A 15576-nucleotide genomic window follows, 5' to 3' on the forward strand; every position below is an offset into this window, starting at 1 on the left:
TTCCTCTTGCTCACCTTAGTATCCGTCCTCAGAAGAGGAATTCTTTGCCCAGGAGAGGAGAGGTCTTCCTCTAGTTGCTTATATTTGGCAGGGCTCACAACTGGCCCCTCACATGAGGTTTCCAGAGTGACTCCATAAGATCCAGGTTGAGCTACTGGGCCTTCTGTTGACTGGGGTGTATGTGTGCAAGTTTCCCTGCCTCTCTGTTGTTCTTTTAGTCCTAAGCTCTCAAGACAGCTCATTCTTAGTACCCTTCCGAATGTTTTTGGATTTTTCTTGGGCCATTTCTAAGATTTATAAAGTTATACGTAACAGGAAAAAACAGGGAAAAATGGGACTCTCTTTTCTAGACCAGAAGTCCCATGCTCACTGAATTTTATGACATTATCTATTAAAATTTCTTCCCCTCCATTTTGCTAATTTAAGCCCAGTTACATATGAATATTTAAAATTCTAAAGAAACCTTTATTTTCTCCACATGTAGTTATGAAATTAGGGGGGAAAATGAATGTGTTGATACAATGGGCTCTCAATTAAGCTTAAGACCATACATATATGAATACTCAGTTGCACCTCTGCTTGGCCAGCCTCCTTCCAGTCTGCTCAGAGAAGGCCTCTACATGAAGCATAGAAATAGAAAATGGGAGGAGCTTTATGATCTACGCTAGGGAAAGCACAGCCCTTTCCTCCTGGGACTCTGAGTACTTGCCTGAATGCTTTGGCTTGGGAAATTTTAAACCTGAAAGGCCAGGAGAATGGAAGTTCTAGAACTACCTAGGTTGGCCTGGATCTTCTTTGAACTTGAGGGGAAAAAGGTTTAAACCAATCAAGTGCACCAAAGTAGAAAATCAGATATTCATTTGGGGCAGTATCAGCCCAGTATATTTATTTTTTCTTATTTATTTACACTGTCCATATACTCCCAAGAAGCACATAAGGTGATACTAATGGCTACATTAGAAGAAAATATAAATTAGATGTAGGGGAAAATGAGCAAGAAGAAAACAAGACACAGGAATAAGGTTGGTACAAAAATCCTTCCCTGATTCCCTTACAGTAAACAGCCTGTGAAAGAGGACAAAAATATAGAATTTCCATGCCATCTCAGACTGGAAACTCAAGAGTCTCAGGACTGGGAATGGGAGCAATGACTCCTAACATATAAAGATCCCCAAGATACTCAATGGAGGCAGACAAGTTTCCATGGGGGTTTCCCTAATACTTCATAGGTTTCCTGTTCCTGAAACATATTTGACTTCTTAGATTCCTGCTATGGTTTAGATCAAGAATGTCCCCCAAAAGGCTCATGTTCAGAGGTTGCGCTTTTGGAAGGTGATGAGGGTCTCTAACCTCATTAGGCTAATGTGCTGATGAGCTCATAACTGAACTGCTATTAGGAGATAAAGCCAGGCCAGAGGAAGTAGGTTTCTGGAGACTTAAACTAGAAGGTACATTCTTGTGTCCAGCCTCTCTCCTCTCTGGCTCTGTTCTCTCATTCTGCTTCCTGCTTGCCATGAGGTAGGCAGCTTTCCTCTGCTGTGCTCTTCCACCTTGATGTTTCTGCCATGGAGCCAGCTGAGCATGGACCAAAAACTCTGAAACCATGAACCAAAATAAGTCTTTTTTTCTCAAGTTGTATACACAAGGTATTTTGTTCCAGCAACAGAAAGCTGACCAATACAATTCCTGAGTTCTCATTTTGCAAATGACACGCCCAACTACTGTGACCTACTTGGAGACTCATGCTGCTAAGTTCCTGAGGGATCACATCCCAGTTAGGCTCCATTACACATCAGGGACTATATAAATAATCAGAGGGTGAACCAAGGCTAAGGCTAGTCACTAATTCTTTGATCTTGTTTTTAAAATTCTTCTATTTGATTTTCAGAATTGAATCCAAAATTCTTAGGTAGGCTTGCAGTGTCCCTCTCAAATCAGCTGGAAATCTAGATGATGCTGATGACACACAGGAGGTGAGAAGTAGCCACAGAAGTAGCACTGTGCCTGGTGACTAAATGACCACACTCCTTCCACTATGGGAGCTCTCTCTCTCCTGAGGAACAGAACACAAAAAAAATCCAGTTAGTCACAATCTACTGTCTATGCATACAATACACAAAGTGCATTGGTACAAATCCTACGAGAGTAGTGGATGCTGGGACAGCATATCTGAACCTGAAAATATTCCAACTCTTTATGGAACCAGTCTCATCACTGAGGCTTAGTTTTCTCCCTCTACAGCATCCCTCAAACAGCTTTCATTTCTGAAAACTTCTTAATCACTCTGCTCCTTTCTCTGTTTTTAAAACATTTTCTAGTCTCTTACAGACTGTAAAATAGGTTCCCTGTTCCAATTGTCAGTCCATCACCCCACCATCACCTATTCATTTGCAAAGATGATTCTCCTTTTCCTATTTATGTTCTCCTGAATCATTTCTTTGCAGCCTTTTCCTAAAACATTTGGCTTCATATCTCAGTATTTCTCTGAAGTTATTTGTCAAAGATTACTACCTCTTCCTGAACAAACTCAGTGGCTTTTCTTCAAAAGTTGGTCTTTAGTCTTTTCCAACTTCTTCAATAAAGTAAAAGCTATGATTTACATTCCTCAAATTTATGTATCTAACTATATATTGTAGGGGATCATTTTATAACCTAAAGTATGAATAATTTAAAGAGCAAATTAAAATAAATAATAGCAAATAAAGAGATAGATCTTTGCAAGTGAGAAGGGAACCAGGAGATGGACGGAGGGGAGGGGAAAGAAATGTAAAGAGAATTAAGATGTGTTATGTACATGTATCAACTCCCCTGATGAATGTAATTATGTGCTGCAAACATGTACTAATAAAAATTAAAATAAAATGAAAATCTATGAATGTGACCATCCTCATCTTATTTAAAACAGGAAGATAAGGTATCTGTCCTATAATATACTATTCTAAAGGCATGTACATTCATGGTTTGTTTTTTTTGTTTTTTTTTTGGTACTGGGGATCGAACTCGGAACCTTGCGCTTGCGAGGCAGGCACCTGAACCACTGAGCTAAATCCCCGGCCCTATTCATGCTTTTATTTATATAAATGTTTCCAACTTATCCAAAAAGTGAGTTTTAGGGGGCATGTTTTCTATCAAAATACTCTGTGATGCATGTTTCCTCTGACACAGAGGAAAAGCATGAAATGGGATTAAAGGAAACTGTCCAGAGTATGCCAAAGGAAGATCTAGATATGAACAAGGAATAGGTATTTTATTAAAAGTATGAGATTAAAAATCCTAACACAGCATTTTGCTTATTAAATCAATAATTCAAGACAAAAAGGAAAAAGCTGGGATTCTTTATAGTAAGTTTGAGTTTAGCCTGGAGAGAAAAGAATATAGTGGTTTTTCTTGCATGAGCCAAGTTTGGAAGAAGCCAGAAATGCCTTGGGAAACCTTTTCTATTAGGGCAAGATTGAAAAGAAAGATAATCAGTTTGAAGGAGGCCAGGAACACAGAGACCACTGGAGTTAAAAGTTTGAAGTTTCTGTTTCTTGTATTTCTCAGACTGTAGTTTGGGTTGAGTGAAAAGGCCACCAGACCTGAAGTCAAATAGCTAGAGTCTGCAGTTGGGTGGGAGACCCCTCAATACAACTTCCATTTTCTCCTGAGCACTATATAGAGAATAGTTTTGTCCTATTTCAGGCTTTCATGAGATCATGTGCCCTAAAGCTCTTGTTTGTATCTATTTGTTAAACATTACTCTTGAAAGAGATTTCTCTATGAGTTAAAACATATTATGTTTAATTCCCATTTCTCTAAATATCTAACAAAGTATTTTTAATAAATATTTTGTAAGGACCCATGGTAAAGCTGTAACTGATAAAGCCTGATTTACAAGAAAATAGCAGCAAATCTTACGGATTTTTTTTTTTTGGTACTGGGGATCAAACTCGGGACCTTGCGCTTACAAGGCAGGAGCCAGAACCACTGAGCTAAATCCCTGGCCCAGTAAATCTTCACTCAAGGAATAAACAGAACTTCAAGTGATACACGATCAAAGATCACCATCTAGTGGCTGTTATATCATAATGTCGGAATTTAGCAAGCTCTGATGACTTCTGAGGCTGGGAAGGTCGCCTGTGTGAAAAGCACCCAGCCCCATGGAGAGAGGACAGAGAAAGGCTTTTGCTGGGAGACTTTTGCCCCATTGAAGGCATTCAAAATTCAATAATAGATAAAGCACTGTCCTTCAAACTAACCAACTGGCCAAATCAAGCCTTGGTCCTGGGCCTCTAGTCAGTGTCAGAATACAAGCGGAAGGTTGTGATAAAGTGCTGAAGGTCTCTGGGAGACAAACTGAAACAGTGGAGATTCTTCAAATGATCTTAGACAAAGTCTTTGTGTTTCAGGAGTGACTTTACAATTGAAAATTTGGTTTACTTTTGGTACAATTGTGTTCAGTTTGAAGATAAAGGAAGCTGTGTTACTTTTAGGAAATTAGGAAGAAATAAAGTCACTAGAAAATACCACTGGGCCTAATGATACTTTTCTCCCTTTTGAAGGAGGCAGCATGAGCCATTGCAATGAAAACTGGTGTGAGAGTCAGAAGCCTGTATTCCAATTTAGGCTTCACTCTTTATTGGCTGTGTGGTTCTGAGACTGTTACTAAACCTCTCTGAGCCCTACGTGTTTGCTGTGAGGATTTCATGAAATGGGATTTAGAAATGACTTGCCTCAGTGTCTGGCATATAACTGATGTTCTGCCTACCTTTCTCTTACAAGAAGCTATGTAATTTAACTTAAAATAAAGATTAGAAAATTTTAACTTAGGAAAAAATAAGGTTTAAATCTGGGGCTGAAAACTTTTTAAAATTACTCTTTTTCTTCATTTTATGAAGACATATGTTTAGTCACTATGAGTAAAGTAAGTATGGTTGTAGTTCTCCCAGCTTTGACTAATTCTGGTATTTTTCAGGACTTAATTTTTTTTTAACTTCACAAAATCAGAGCTGTGTTACACAAAGGGCAGTGGAATGTGGTACATACACAAAAATCCATTGTACTATATTATCTGTTTCTTCTTTGTAACAGAGTCTTTTTTTCTATGTACTCCGAGTAACATTTCACCTGTTCTTTTAAGATTATGATGCACAGTGTATTACAAAAACAAAATCATGTGTAATAAAAACCATTTGTGATAATTCAAAAAAAATAAAGTGCCACTCAGGGCTTAATTTTAATGGTAACATGGAAGACACAGGTGCATCATCTGCAAATAAGGTTAATAATACAAACGGTACTCTCTTTTGCTTCTGTTGACATAGTCAAAGGGATCTCAGAGCTGCGAGTGGTTATCAGAAGAATCACAGTCCTGCATAGTCTTAAATAAGATGCTGCATAAGATGTCCACACCTCAGTGCCCTTCACAGGAGGAAGCTATTTCCACTACTGCTGATGTTTTGCTTCTCATGGGACACCTGTGAGAATATGACACAGTTACTACTGATTGTTTCAGAAATGCCTGCTGGTGTTCTCTATCTTCTTCACAAATCTGTTCTCTCCAAGGTCTGCTCTAGAAAGAGCTGCCTGTGGTTCCACTCAGGGGGCTGCTCCTTTATATACACTATGTGTGTGAGAATTTTGAAAAACTCACAGCTGAACACATACTTCCAACTTAGAGGCATATCCTTCAAAGCCCATGAGAGGCTACCATTCTCATACTATCCTTCTGGTCTGAGATGTAATTCCCTCAGGCCCCACTACAGTTTCCTCTATTTCAACAGAAAAAGGTTTTAATCCAACAGAGAAAAAAGATCTTTGTGGGTACAGTAGCTTGTAAGTTGGCTCCCAGTGTTTCACTAATGCTTTTGAGTAATAGTGGCATACCTTTAAAAAAGTTCCTTTAACACTGTCATTTGGGTGTATTTATTATAAAATGAGTTTTAAAAGTCATATGTTTAAAAACAGAAGAAATGTCTATATCCAGAGCTCCCAAAGGCTTGGTCCCACTGTGTTCCCCTTTTAGGCTGGTAAGCTAAGACTGGCACCCTGTCCTTTCACAGCTTCCTAAAATTTGGACCCATATTTTGGATACCAAGATTTGTTTGTTTATCAGTGATCCTTCCCAAGGGGGTACAGAGAGGGCCTCATCCTCAGACATACCAGGGCTTTGCATACTCACTTGAGTGTCCCCAGGCCAGCTGCCTGTTCTAATTTGAGGTATGAAAATAGGCTTACTAAGTAAAGCTAGGCAGCTGTGGCAGGAGGTAAAGCGCAAGGCATAAAGACCTGTGTTCAAATCCCAGCTCCACTACTCACAAGGTGTTTAATTGTTCAGAGCCTTGAGCCTTGTTTCCTCATCTGTGAGACGGCATCCTCTGCTTGCCCTGCCTGCGGGACTATGAGGAGTGCTGGATGGCCCCTGAGTCTGAGAAGACCCTTTGTGAGCCAAGCCCCCATACTACCTAGATCCCTTCAGCCTTAATGGGAGGTGGCTCACTCAGCTTACAGGGAAGTTTGTGGCAAGCAGGGAGGAGGCATCCTCTTTGGTAGCCCATGAGGTGGCCTGTGTCTGTGTGCCCAGGCCTGGCTGGAGGATCCTCTCTGCCCACACCCGACCCTCAGCATAATGCCCCAGGCTCACCGAGCGCCTCTCCACACTCCCTTTTTTCCTGCCATTCTTGCCTGCAGTGACATCTAGTGAGCGGTAGCTGGGTGGCTTCTCCTCGGGCCAGGTTGGGGAATAAGACCGGCTATGATGACTTCGGGACCCCTGGTCTCTGGGTGGTGGTGTCTCCTTCTCCTCATCAGAGCTCCAGGAACTGAGGCCAGAGGGCATGGGAGGGGAGTAGCTTCGGGGCCGGGGTCTCCTGGTCCTCCGGTAGTCCTCCCCAGGGCTAGGCCTGTGGGGCCGCACCTCATGGTGGCTCCTGGGATGGGGACAGCTGGGTGGCCAGCGTGTCTCACTGGATGAGGGGCCATCACTGAGGCTGTCCGGGTCTGACCAGGCCGAGGGTGACCTATGCCGCCTGGAGCAGCGGTGCCATCCTCTCCAAGGGTGGTCCAGCTCCCTTCTTCCAGATGCCCAGGGTTTTGGCCTTCTGTCCTGGAGCTCCTGGTGGAAATCAGAGTAATGGTGCTGCCTTCTGCCCTCCCTCCGATCCCAGGGTCTGGAGGGAACCGGGGTGAGCCACTGCTGGTGTGACGCATCACTGGTCCTGCTCAAGGATGGCAGGTCTCTGATGAGCGGAGGCAGGCGGATGATTCTGCGCTCCACAACCTCAGAGCCCAGGGAGGACAGCATGCTGCAGGGGTGGCCAGATCTGGCTTTGTGGTCAGGAGGCAGAGGCTGTGCTGGGTTGAGGTTCCGCAGCTCTTTCTCCAAATACTCCAGGACACCATTGGTGGTAGGAGGATGAGCAGAGGTTTGAGTCATTGGCATCTGTGGGAGGCTGGACTGTAAGGACAAATCTGAATGGAAACAAGGACAGAACATGCCAAACTGCTGGCCCAAACCATGCTCCAAAGATTCAGGACATCAAAATATCACATTATGTAGCTGACTCCACTCCCTCCCATCTTCAATCATAAAGACACCCCTGGAGGCCCAGTGAAGCCCACGCTCCTACCCTTGCCCCTGCCCTCCCCTGTCCAAGGCTCTGGCATGGTTTACCTCGCTGCAGCAGCGGGTTCACTGTATAAGATGAGAGCTGGGAGCTCCTGTCCGCACCCCAGAACAGGGGTTTTTCCATCATCTGAGGACCTAGGGCCTGAGCCTGCTTCATGTAGCGTTGGTGGGCCAGGGCTGCAGGGGAAGGAGGAGAAATGCAGACCCTCAGCCAGGGAAGCTCCACCTCCCTCTTCACTTCACTCCACCTAACAGTCTCGCAATGAGGCCAGCTGGTCTCCTCCAAGTTCATTCCTCATCTTGCATGGCAGTAAGCATTAAGGGAGTAAGGAACCAACTGTATCTCTGGCAAGGAGCTGGGAATAAACTTCCTCTAGAAAAGATTGTGATTTCCATACCCTAGGAAAGGATACTCCTAAAATTTGACTTCCCAACCTCAAAACCATTTCATCATCCTACCTGCCCACTCCCAAAGACACCTAAATGCATAGGAAGGTAACAGGGAAACTGGCAGACAATGAAATATGAGGCCATAGGCTAGCAAAATAAGAAACCAAAAGCCAGAAATTGAAGGTACACATGCAAAGGATTTAAAGAAGACTGTGAGTCAGGGGCTGGGGACTGTTGGGGCCTGCCAGGAAAGCTCAGGGCTATCTGCTCAGAGTGGAAGAAAAAGGGAAGCATATGGTGCTGAGGAGTATTTCCAGCTGGAACCCCAGCCCTGGTGGGTAGGAACCTGTGGGAGGAAGGTGAAGGAATTCGAGGAGCTGAAGTGGGACCCAGCAGACCCTTTTTGATCTTTTCACCTTATTAAGCATTGGGGCTTCCTCTAGACAGGGAAGTCTTTAAGGGATGGAGTGGGCAGGGAAGCAGGAAGGGAAATACTAACCCTTTCAGGGCAAAATAAATAAATAAATAAACAAACAAACAAATAAATAAACAAATAGTGCAAAAAGGAGCACCAGAGGTCCACTGAAATGTCAGTCTAGTCTCCTAGGTGCAGCTGTTCTGAAGCACACAAACTATAATGAGCACAAATTAAAAATAAACGCATTTGTTTTCGTTCATGAACTTCTATTTTGAGCCAATTGTGGCTGAGTGCCACATGGCTCCCAAGGTTGCTGCTCATTCATGCATGTAGGAGATGCACTTGCACATTCTACTTGGGCTATGAACAAGGACAGGCCCAGCCTGATGCTCTCAGACCCTGCTTAGTTTGCCAGGCCCTATGCACTCTCCTAAAGCAGCACAGTGCTGCTTGAGGCTCCCATGGCACAGCAAGAGGGGCCAGAAGGCAGGCAATCTAGCTATGCAGAGTGGCAGGTTAGCTATGGCTAGTGGCAAGGGGCCCATCTGAGGGGCCATGGGTAGCTCCATTGTGAAACAACTTCCACACAACAGGAAGTGGTTGCAGCAGAGCCCCCAGAAGTGTCTGAGCTCCAGTCCTATGGTGAACCACAGCCAGGTCAGGAGGAAATCAGATGCAAACTCTTGACAACTCACCCAGCTGCCACACCTTCATGCCAACTGCCAGCACTCAGCATCTCTGAAGACAAATCCTACTCAGCACCTTGCTATCCCTAATGGATACCCTCCTCCCAAGCACCCTCTACTGGCCACCACGGATACACATAACTGCTCAGTACACTAACTAATCCTCTGAGAAATCTCTGAATATGGGATCAGATGAGAAAGCTGGGCTCAGAGGTTGCCTTCCTAGCCCAAGGTGCTCCAGAGACTGGCAGAGCCAGGGTGTGAACCTGTATCTGTCTCTCTCTGCCACATCGCCAAGTCTCCAGACTTCTTTATTTTCTGTGCTCAAGCCAAAAACCAAAATAATAACAAAAGCCGACAAAAAAAATCTTCGTCAGCAGAACTTCTTTGGTTTACTTCTCTCAAACTCAGCCCCACACCTTTCAAAGCCTACCTCAGACTACTCTCTGGCCCCAAGATCAGGGGACATCTGGTTCTTCTAGGAACAACCCTGCCCTCTGTCACTCCTTTCATTGAATCCTGGCTTCTTCTACATGGTACCATTTATCCATTTCCTTGGGTCCCACTTCTGGACACTTTCCTTCAGTTATTCTGACATATTCTGGCAAGAAAAGGTGTATTTTCCACCAAGTCCTTGATTCAATGCTGGCAGTCAACCTAGTGCTGACTACTGAGGGTTCTTAATACTTGGACATATAAGGCCCTTAAATACAGGCTTTGAGGATTAGATTGACTTAGTTACGTTCTGGCATACACTGGCTGTGTGACTTTGAGAGTTTCCAGAGTTTCCAGAGTCTCTCAGCCCAGTCTGCTAATCTGTAAGCCAAAGTGCTCTTTCACAAGGTTGTGGAGATTAAAAGAGAAAATGCTCATGAGATGCCTAATAGATGAGAAAGAGTTCATAGTAGCTCTCATTATTATAATAAAAATGCATCTTTTGCCTTAGATCCCATAGGAGGAAACAAACACATGCATTTCAAGACTAAACCACTAGGGCTGGGGATTTAGCTCAGTGGTTTCGCGGCCTGCCTCACAAGTGCAAGGTCCCAAGTTCAATCCCCTGTACTAAAAAAAAAAAAAAAAAAAAAAAAAAGACTAAACCACCAAAGGCATTTTAATTTTCATCTTTGAGGGAAAACCAGGGCATATTCTTTAAGACAACCCCTTTGTGACAGAAATGACACTCAACAGCTCACTCTACTCCAGAGACCCATACTTATCATCCCTCACAGTTGGCATCCTCTATGTCCACAAGCACACAGAACGGGTATCTTTCAGTCTTTGAATTTCATATGCCCTTAACAAAAACCTGTCCTTTGCCCCTCTTTATCTCATGGCTACTCAGTCCTTTTACTTTTTCCAAACTATCAATTTCTTGGACTTGATTGGTCAGTCATTTCAGCAACCTCCTCAGGAGCTTCCTAGAGTGCCATGTCCCTTTGACCTCTTGCCATTTAGCCATAGGGAACCACCAGTCAGTGCGTCCTGGCTCCATTCAGGCCAGACCTCAAAGAGCTCTCTTCCCAGAAGGGCTTTCCTTGGTTGATCTGTCTATTGAATATGTGTTCCTTCCTCTGTAGCACTAGGTTAAACATTGCCCACATCACAGGTCTTTCTCTCCCTGTGAACTTTCAGCTGATGACATCATCTTTGTTAAGAGCAAGGAACCAGCCCTGCACATGGAGTTGAGAGATAGAAGTCTAGTCCAGGGCCCACCACAAACAGGTTGTGTAAGTGTGGAAAAGTCTCTCCAGACCTCACTTCCCTCAGCTGTGGGGGCTGTGGAGGGAGAGGTCAGAGATTCTCAGGGTGGCTGGTGGCCCACTTGGAGCGTGTCTCCAGGTTCTCTGGGGAATAGGGCTAGTAACCCACCTAGGGGTGAAATCTGCTTCTCTAGTTCTCATGGAAAAAGAAAGACTCAATTTCGAAAATGTTCATCTGTAAACCAGGAGTAGGTGGATTATCAAGGAATACTAAAATGTGGTGTCATTTTCATTCTTGTCCTCTCCAAGCCTGTGATAACTCTCAGGGAAAATGGAAGCAGTCTGGGGAGGTGGGCTGCAGTTAGAGAAGCTCCTGAATCACCGGCCACCTTCACCAGGCTCCCTTCCACATCTACTACTCTGATTTGTTGAAATCGAGACAGGATAATGTGAGCTCCTTCCCTTCTACCTGAATCCTCCTCTACATTTACTGAATTTCCCTCTCTCCAGGGGCCAAGCCACCTTCCGTCGCTCCCCTTCCCCTTCTTAGGATAGTTCTTTCTTGGCAGGCCAGTGCCACCACACATCAGTGACCGCCTCACTTCTTAAGTCTTCACTTTCTTCTTATGGTACTGGCCTTGGTTCTTTGCTTACATACATATGTTTAGGGTTATCTTCGTCTAAAAGAACCAATAACAACAACAAAAAAAAATCTCCCTCCCCTAATCATAGCACTTTCCTTAACAATTCTTGCCCCTTGATGGAATTCCTTATGTCTCCGAACTTCTCAGAACAGTGACTCACTTTGAAAGTGACCTCATCAGCTCAAGTCCAGAGCTCTTTTCGGCCCGCATTTCTTCATTTTATCAGTTCTTTACAATGAACACCAACCACCTGGGAAAAAAACACTCTCTCCCCAGAACCTCTCCCCAGAATCTGTTTCAGTTCACTGACTGGATGTATTTGTCTCCCAAGTCTTGCTGGATTTCAGTGCCCCATGAACCTACAGATTCTAAGAAGGTGTCCTGGGAAATTACTCTCATCTCATCTCCCATATCACTACTCCAGCGACAGAGGTTTTCCCAGGGCCTCTCCCCCTGATGCCACTGAACAGTAGGGACTCCATGGCCCAACACTGAGTCCTCTGCTATTTTGCCCTCTTTAAGAAGTTCGTGCTGTCTTAGCCAATCCCAGAGTGATCAGAGGCTGGGGTGGCACCTGCATGAGACATAGACACAAGTCACATGGACATGGACTAAACACTGCATGGCCACTGCCATGTACTAGCTGTGAAACCTCTGAGCTTCTGGCTCCTCCCCTGTTAAAGAGGGGTGACATCTGCCTTCTAGAGTTGTTGTGAGGATTCAGTGAGGACATATATGCCAGACACATGATGTTATCCAATAAAAGTTAGTTCTCTTTTCCTGTAAGACACCAATCTTGGAGCACAGGCCTGAAACCAGACTCAGACAACTGACCTTCTTAATGAAGATTAGGTTTTTGTTTCTATTATCATGGGCAATTCCTTATGTTCCTCTTAGAATTTTTCTTTCAAATGGACCAAAATGATAAGAGTGGTTGTGGTTGTCTGTGGCTGCTCAGATTAGTCCACATTTTTCTGAATTTTGCAAATTTCCTATTGTGGTAGCATATCATCAGGAAAAGGAAATGTTATTTAAAATGGAATTAAAAACTTCCATTTAAAACAACTGATTCTAGTCCATCTATTTACTAATAGAAGATCTTTATAGACTAATTCATCAATTCTTTTGCCTTTGTCATATACTCTATAGCCACATTTTTATAGTTCTGCTTTGAAGGATCAAATTTTAATCCAAATAAACATCCCATTTAGAGCAAATTGAGTGCCTTGGAGCTCACCTGTGAACCCTGCACTGAGGGAGGCTGAAGCAGCCTCCTCATACCTAGCCTGGGCAACTTGCAAGACTCTGTCTCAAAAAAATAAAAAGGCTGATGATGTAGAGCTTCAGTTTAAGTTTAATGCTTTAATAACTGTTTACTCTGCTCTTTTCAAGTCTTCTTTAAGAAATGGTGTGAAAACGTAATAGAATTAAAAATATACCCTTCTGCACATGGTACCTGACAAAGCTCCTAAAATCCTTGGACTCTCCAGAGTGATGAATATCTTCTGTACACTAATGAAATGGCTGGTGGGTGGGGAGCTCCTAGATGGCTTCAGGATGGGGGGGGGGCCCACAAGAAAGACCAGGACATGATTAGAGGGTGGGGACTTTCAGAAAGATCCATTCCCTAACCTCCAGGGAGGGGAGAGGGGCTGAAAGTTCAGCTGATCACCAATGGCCAATGACTTAATCACGCCCCTGTAGTCAAGCATCCACAAAAACTCGAAAGGGCTACGTTCAGGGAGCTTCTGCATAGCTGAACATTTAGAGGTGCTGGGGGTCTGTGCACTGGAGAAGGCATGGAAGAGCCACACCTCTCCCCACATACCTGGCATATGTATCTCTTCATCTGTATCCTTTACTACAGCCTTTGTAACAAGTGGGTAAATGTTAGTGAAGTATTGCCAAGTTCTGGAAGCTGCTCTAGCAGATTAAAACAATCTGAAGAGGGGATTTTAGGCACCTCCAGTTTATAGCTAGTTGGTCAAAAGTTAATGTAAGCACTTCCAACTTGGGATTGCCATCTGATGTGGGGAGCAGTCTTGTGGCAGCACTGTGGGATCTGTTGCTATCTCCAGGCAGACAGTGTCAGAGAGCTAAATTATAGGACACCCAGTTGGAGTCTGGTGGAGAACTGCCTGATGTTGTGGGGAGAGTGCACACACACATCTGGTTAAAAGCAAGACCCTATTTGTCTCCAAAACAAAAAGTATTATGCCAAGTGGAATTTTTTTCCTTTATAAGTAGACTTCTATCTCTGCTTCATTCATACCATTCCTTCTGCCACCTCATATCTAAGCAGGGTCAGTACTAAGGGCAAAGACTACAGCCTAGGCAAACCAGAATCACTGAAGAAATGCCATCAGTAGGCAGAGCCATCTGAAAGAGGCTTTCACCAGCCCAGGAGGTTGGCAGGGAGAAATCCTCATATTGCTGCCTTCCATGTGGCTCTGCAGATCTATGGGCACCATTTACAGGGCTGAGGCTAGTATCCTTGGAACCTGTGATGGAGATGGGCATAGAGGAGAACCCAGGGCTTTGTCATGCACATGGTAAGCTGATCTGCTTGGAGTACAGGGCACACCAGTACCAACCTGCCCCACAGCTGGTCTGTCCCTGCTCACCTTCCTCAGGGCAGCAACAGCGGGTGGGGCAGCAGGGGCAGCGGATGTAGCAGCAGCAGTACTGTGGGCAGCACTGGCACCAACATATTCCGATCAACAGCAACAGGAGAAAGGCTCCCAGAATGATGAAAATCACTGTCAGCCAGTCTGTGAGGAGAGAAGCCAAGCAGGGGTGAACAATATATAGGGTGGTATTCCTTGGCCTAACACTTTTGATCTACAGGCTAATGTTGAGCAACAGACTGGTAAAAAAAAGCAAAAAACAAAAAACACTTAGCTTTGATAAAGTCATTCAGAGACTCACAAAGACAATAACAGAGGTTTGCTTTTGTTTTTGTTTTGGGTTGTTGCTATTCCTACAAATGTTACAGTGATGTCACAGAAAGTGCCAACTGCACTTACGCAGGACGATGAGCTTCACCTCCTTATCTGGGTCTCCGGATGTGTCCCCCGGAGCCTCGATGGTGCAGTAGTACACCCCATGGTCCCACCACATCACTTCATTAATCACAAGATCCGCTCCTACACAGGAAGGAAGGGGAAAGTGCCAGGAGTCAGAGGACAAAGCCATTTCTGATCAATGGAATCCTCAAGGCATCAGCATTGTCCTTCCATGGCCTAAGAGGAACCCTGGTAGATGAGAGAAAAATCTCAGTTTCTTCCTCTGAGACCTTCCTCTTTCTCTGAACAGGATAGTAATGGTTGAACTTACTCATTGGGTCCCTCTATGTACTTTATAAGGCTTCTAGATAGATTACTTCAATTCATTCCGACTACAACCCTGTAAGTAGGTAAAGTAGAGATTACCAGTTGTCTTCCAGTATATATTTTCCCTTTCTCCTATGATCATAGAATGTTTGCCATATATGCAGCTGCTATGGTTTAAATATTTGTCCACTTCAGAACTCATACTGCAATTCTATTATCATCGTATTGGTGTTAAGAGGGGGCACCTTTGAAAGATGACTGGGTCACAAGGGATTCATACTGAAGCTTAGGATTGGTGCTATGATGAAAGGTGAGTCTGGTACCTTCTTGCCTTCTCACCTTCTGCTATGTGAAGACACAGCAATAAGACCCTTGCCAAAGTTCAAACTTCTTAGCCTCCTGAGCAGTAAACAAATATAGTACATTTCTACTTAGTATATATTACCAGGTCTCAGGTATTCTGTCATATGAAATAGACTAAAATAGGAGCCTGGAATAAAATCTGTGTTTCCCATCCTCTCTTATGTATGGACATGGACAAGTGACTCAGTTCTGGTTTGTATAATATAAGAAGTGCCACATAATGCTTCCCAAGAACTTTCTTAAAAACAGCTTGTGAACAACGTTACCCTTTGTTCTTCCTCTCCAACTCTGCTACCTGGTGCTATGGTTTAGACAAGTTTCAGTGTGTCCCCAAGGGTTCACGTGTTGGAACCTTGGGCCTTGGAGTGATAATGTTGGGAGGTGGTGAAACCTTTAATAGGTGGGGCTGACAGCAAGGCAGCTAGGTCACTGAA

The 15576-nt window shown here is 44.0% G+C and overlaps 1 protein-coding gene across 4 annotated transcripts in view; it reads right to left on the reverse strand.

Annotated features, from left to right (window-relative positions):
• Positions 1-447: 447 nt before the first annotated feature.
• The window catches only part of Ildr1 (immunoglobulin like domain containing receptor 1), a 31235-nt gene continuing 16106 nt past the window's right edge, over positions 448-15576 (reverse strand). The window contains exons 4-9 of one of the 4 annotated variants that reach the window (XM_004873590.4): positions 14474-14593; positions 14072-14218; positions 7652-7783; positions 6623-7449; positions 5392-5456; positions 860-2053 (exon numbers count right to left, since the gene is read on the reverse strand). In XM_004873590.4, the coding sequence (XP_004873647.1) occupies positions 5403-5456; positions 6623-7449; positions 7652-7783; positions 14072-14218; positions 14474-14593 (1280 nt within the window). In that variant the 3' untranslated portion in view covers positions 860-2053; positions 5392-5402. Of the gene's footprint in view, positions 2054-5391; positions 5457-6622; positions 7450-7651; positions 7784-14041; positions 14219-14473; positions 14594-15576 lie in introns of all 4 variants that reach the window. The other 3 variants (XM_013068801.3, XM_004873591.4, XM_013068802.3) reach the window with 3 other exon arrangements.

The sequence above is a fragment of the Heterocephalus glaber genome, unplaced genomic scaffold, assembly GCF_053883595.1.
Source record: "Heterocephalus glaber isolate CG9 unplaced genomic scaffold, H.glaber_assembly_v1.0 deba00000122, whole genome shotgun sequence".
In the NCBI taxonomy this organism is placed as follows: domain Eukaryota; kingdom Metazoa; phylum Chordata; class Mammalia; order Rodentia; family Bathyergidae; genus Heterocephalus; species Heterocephalus glaber.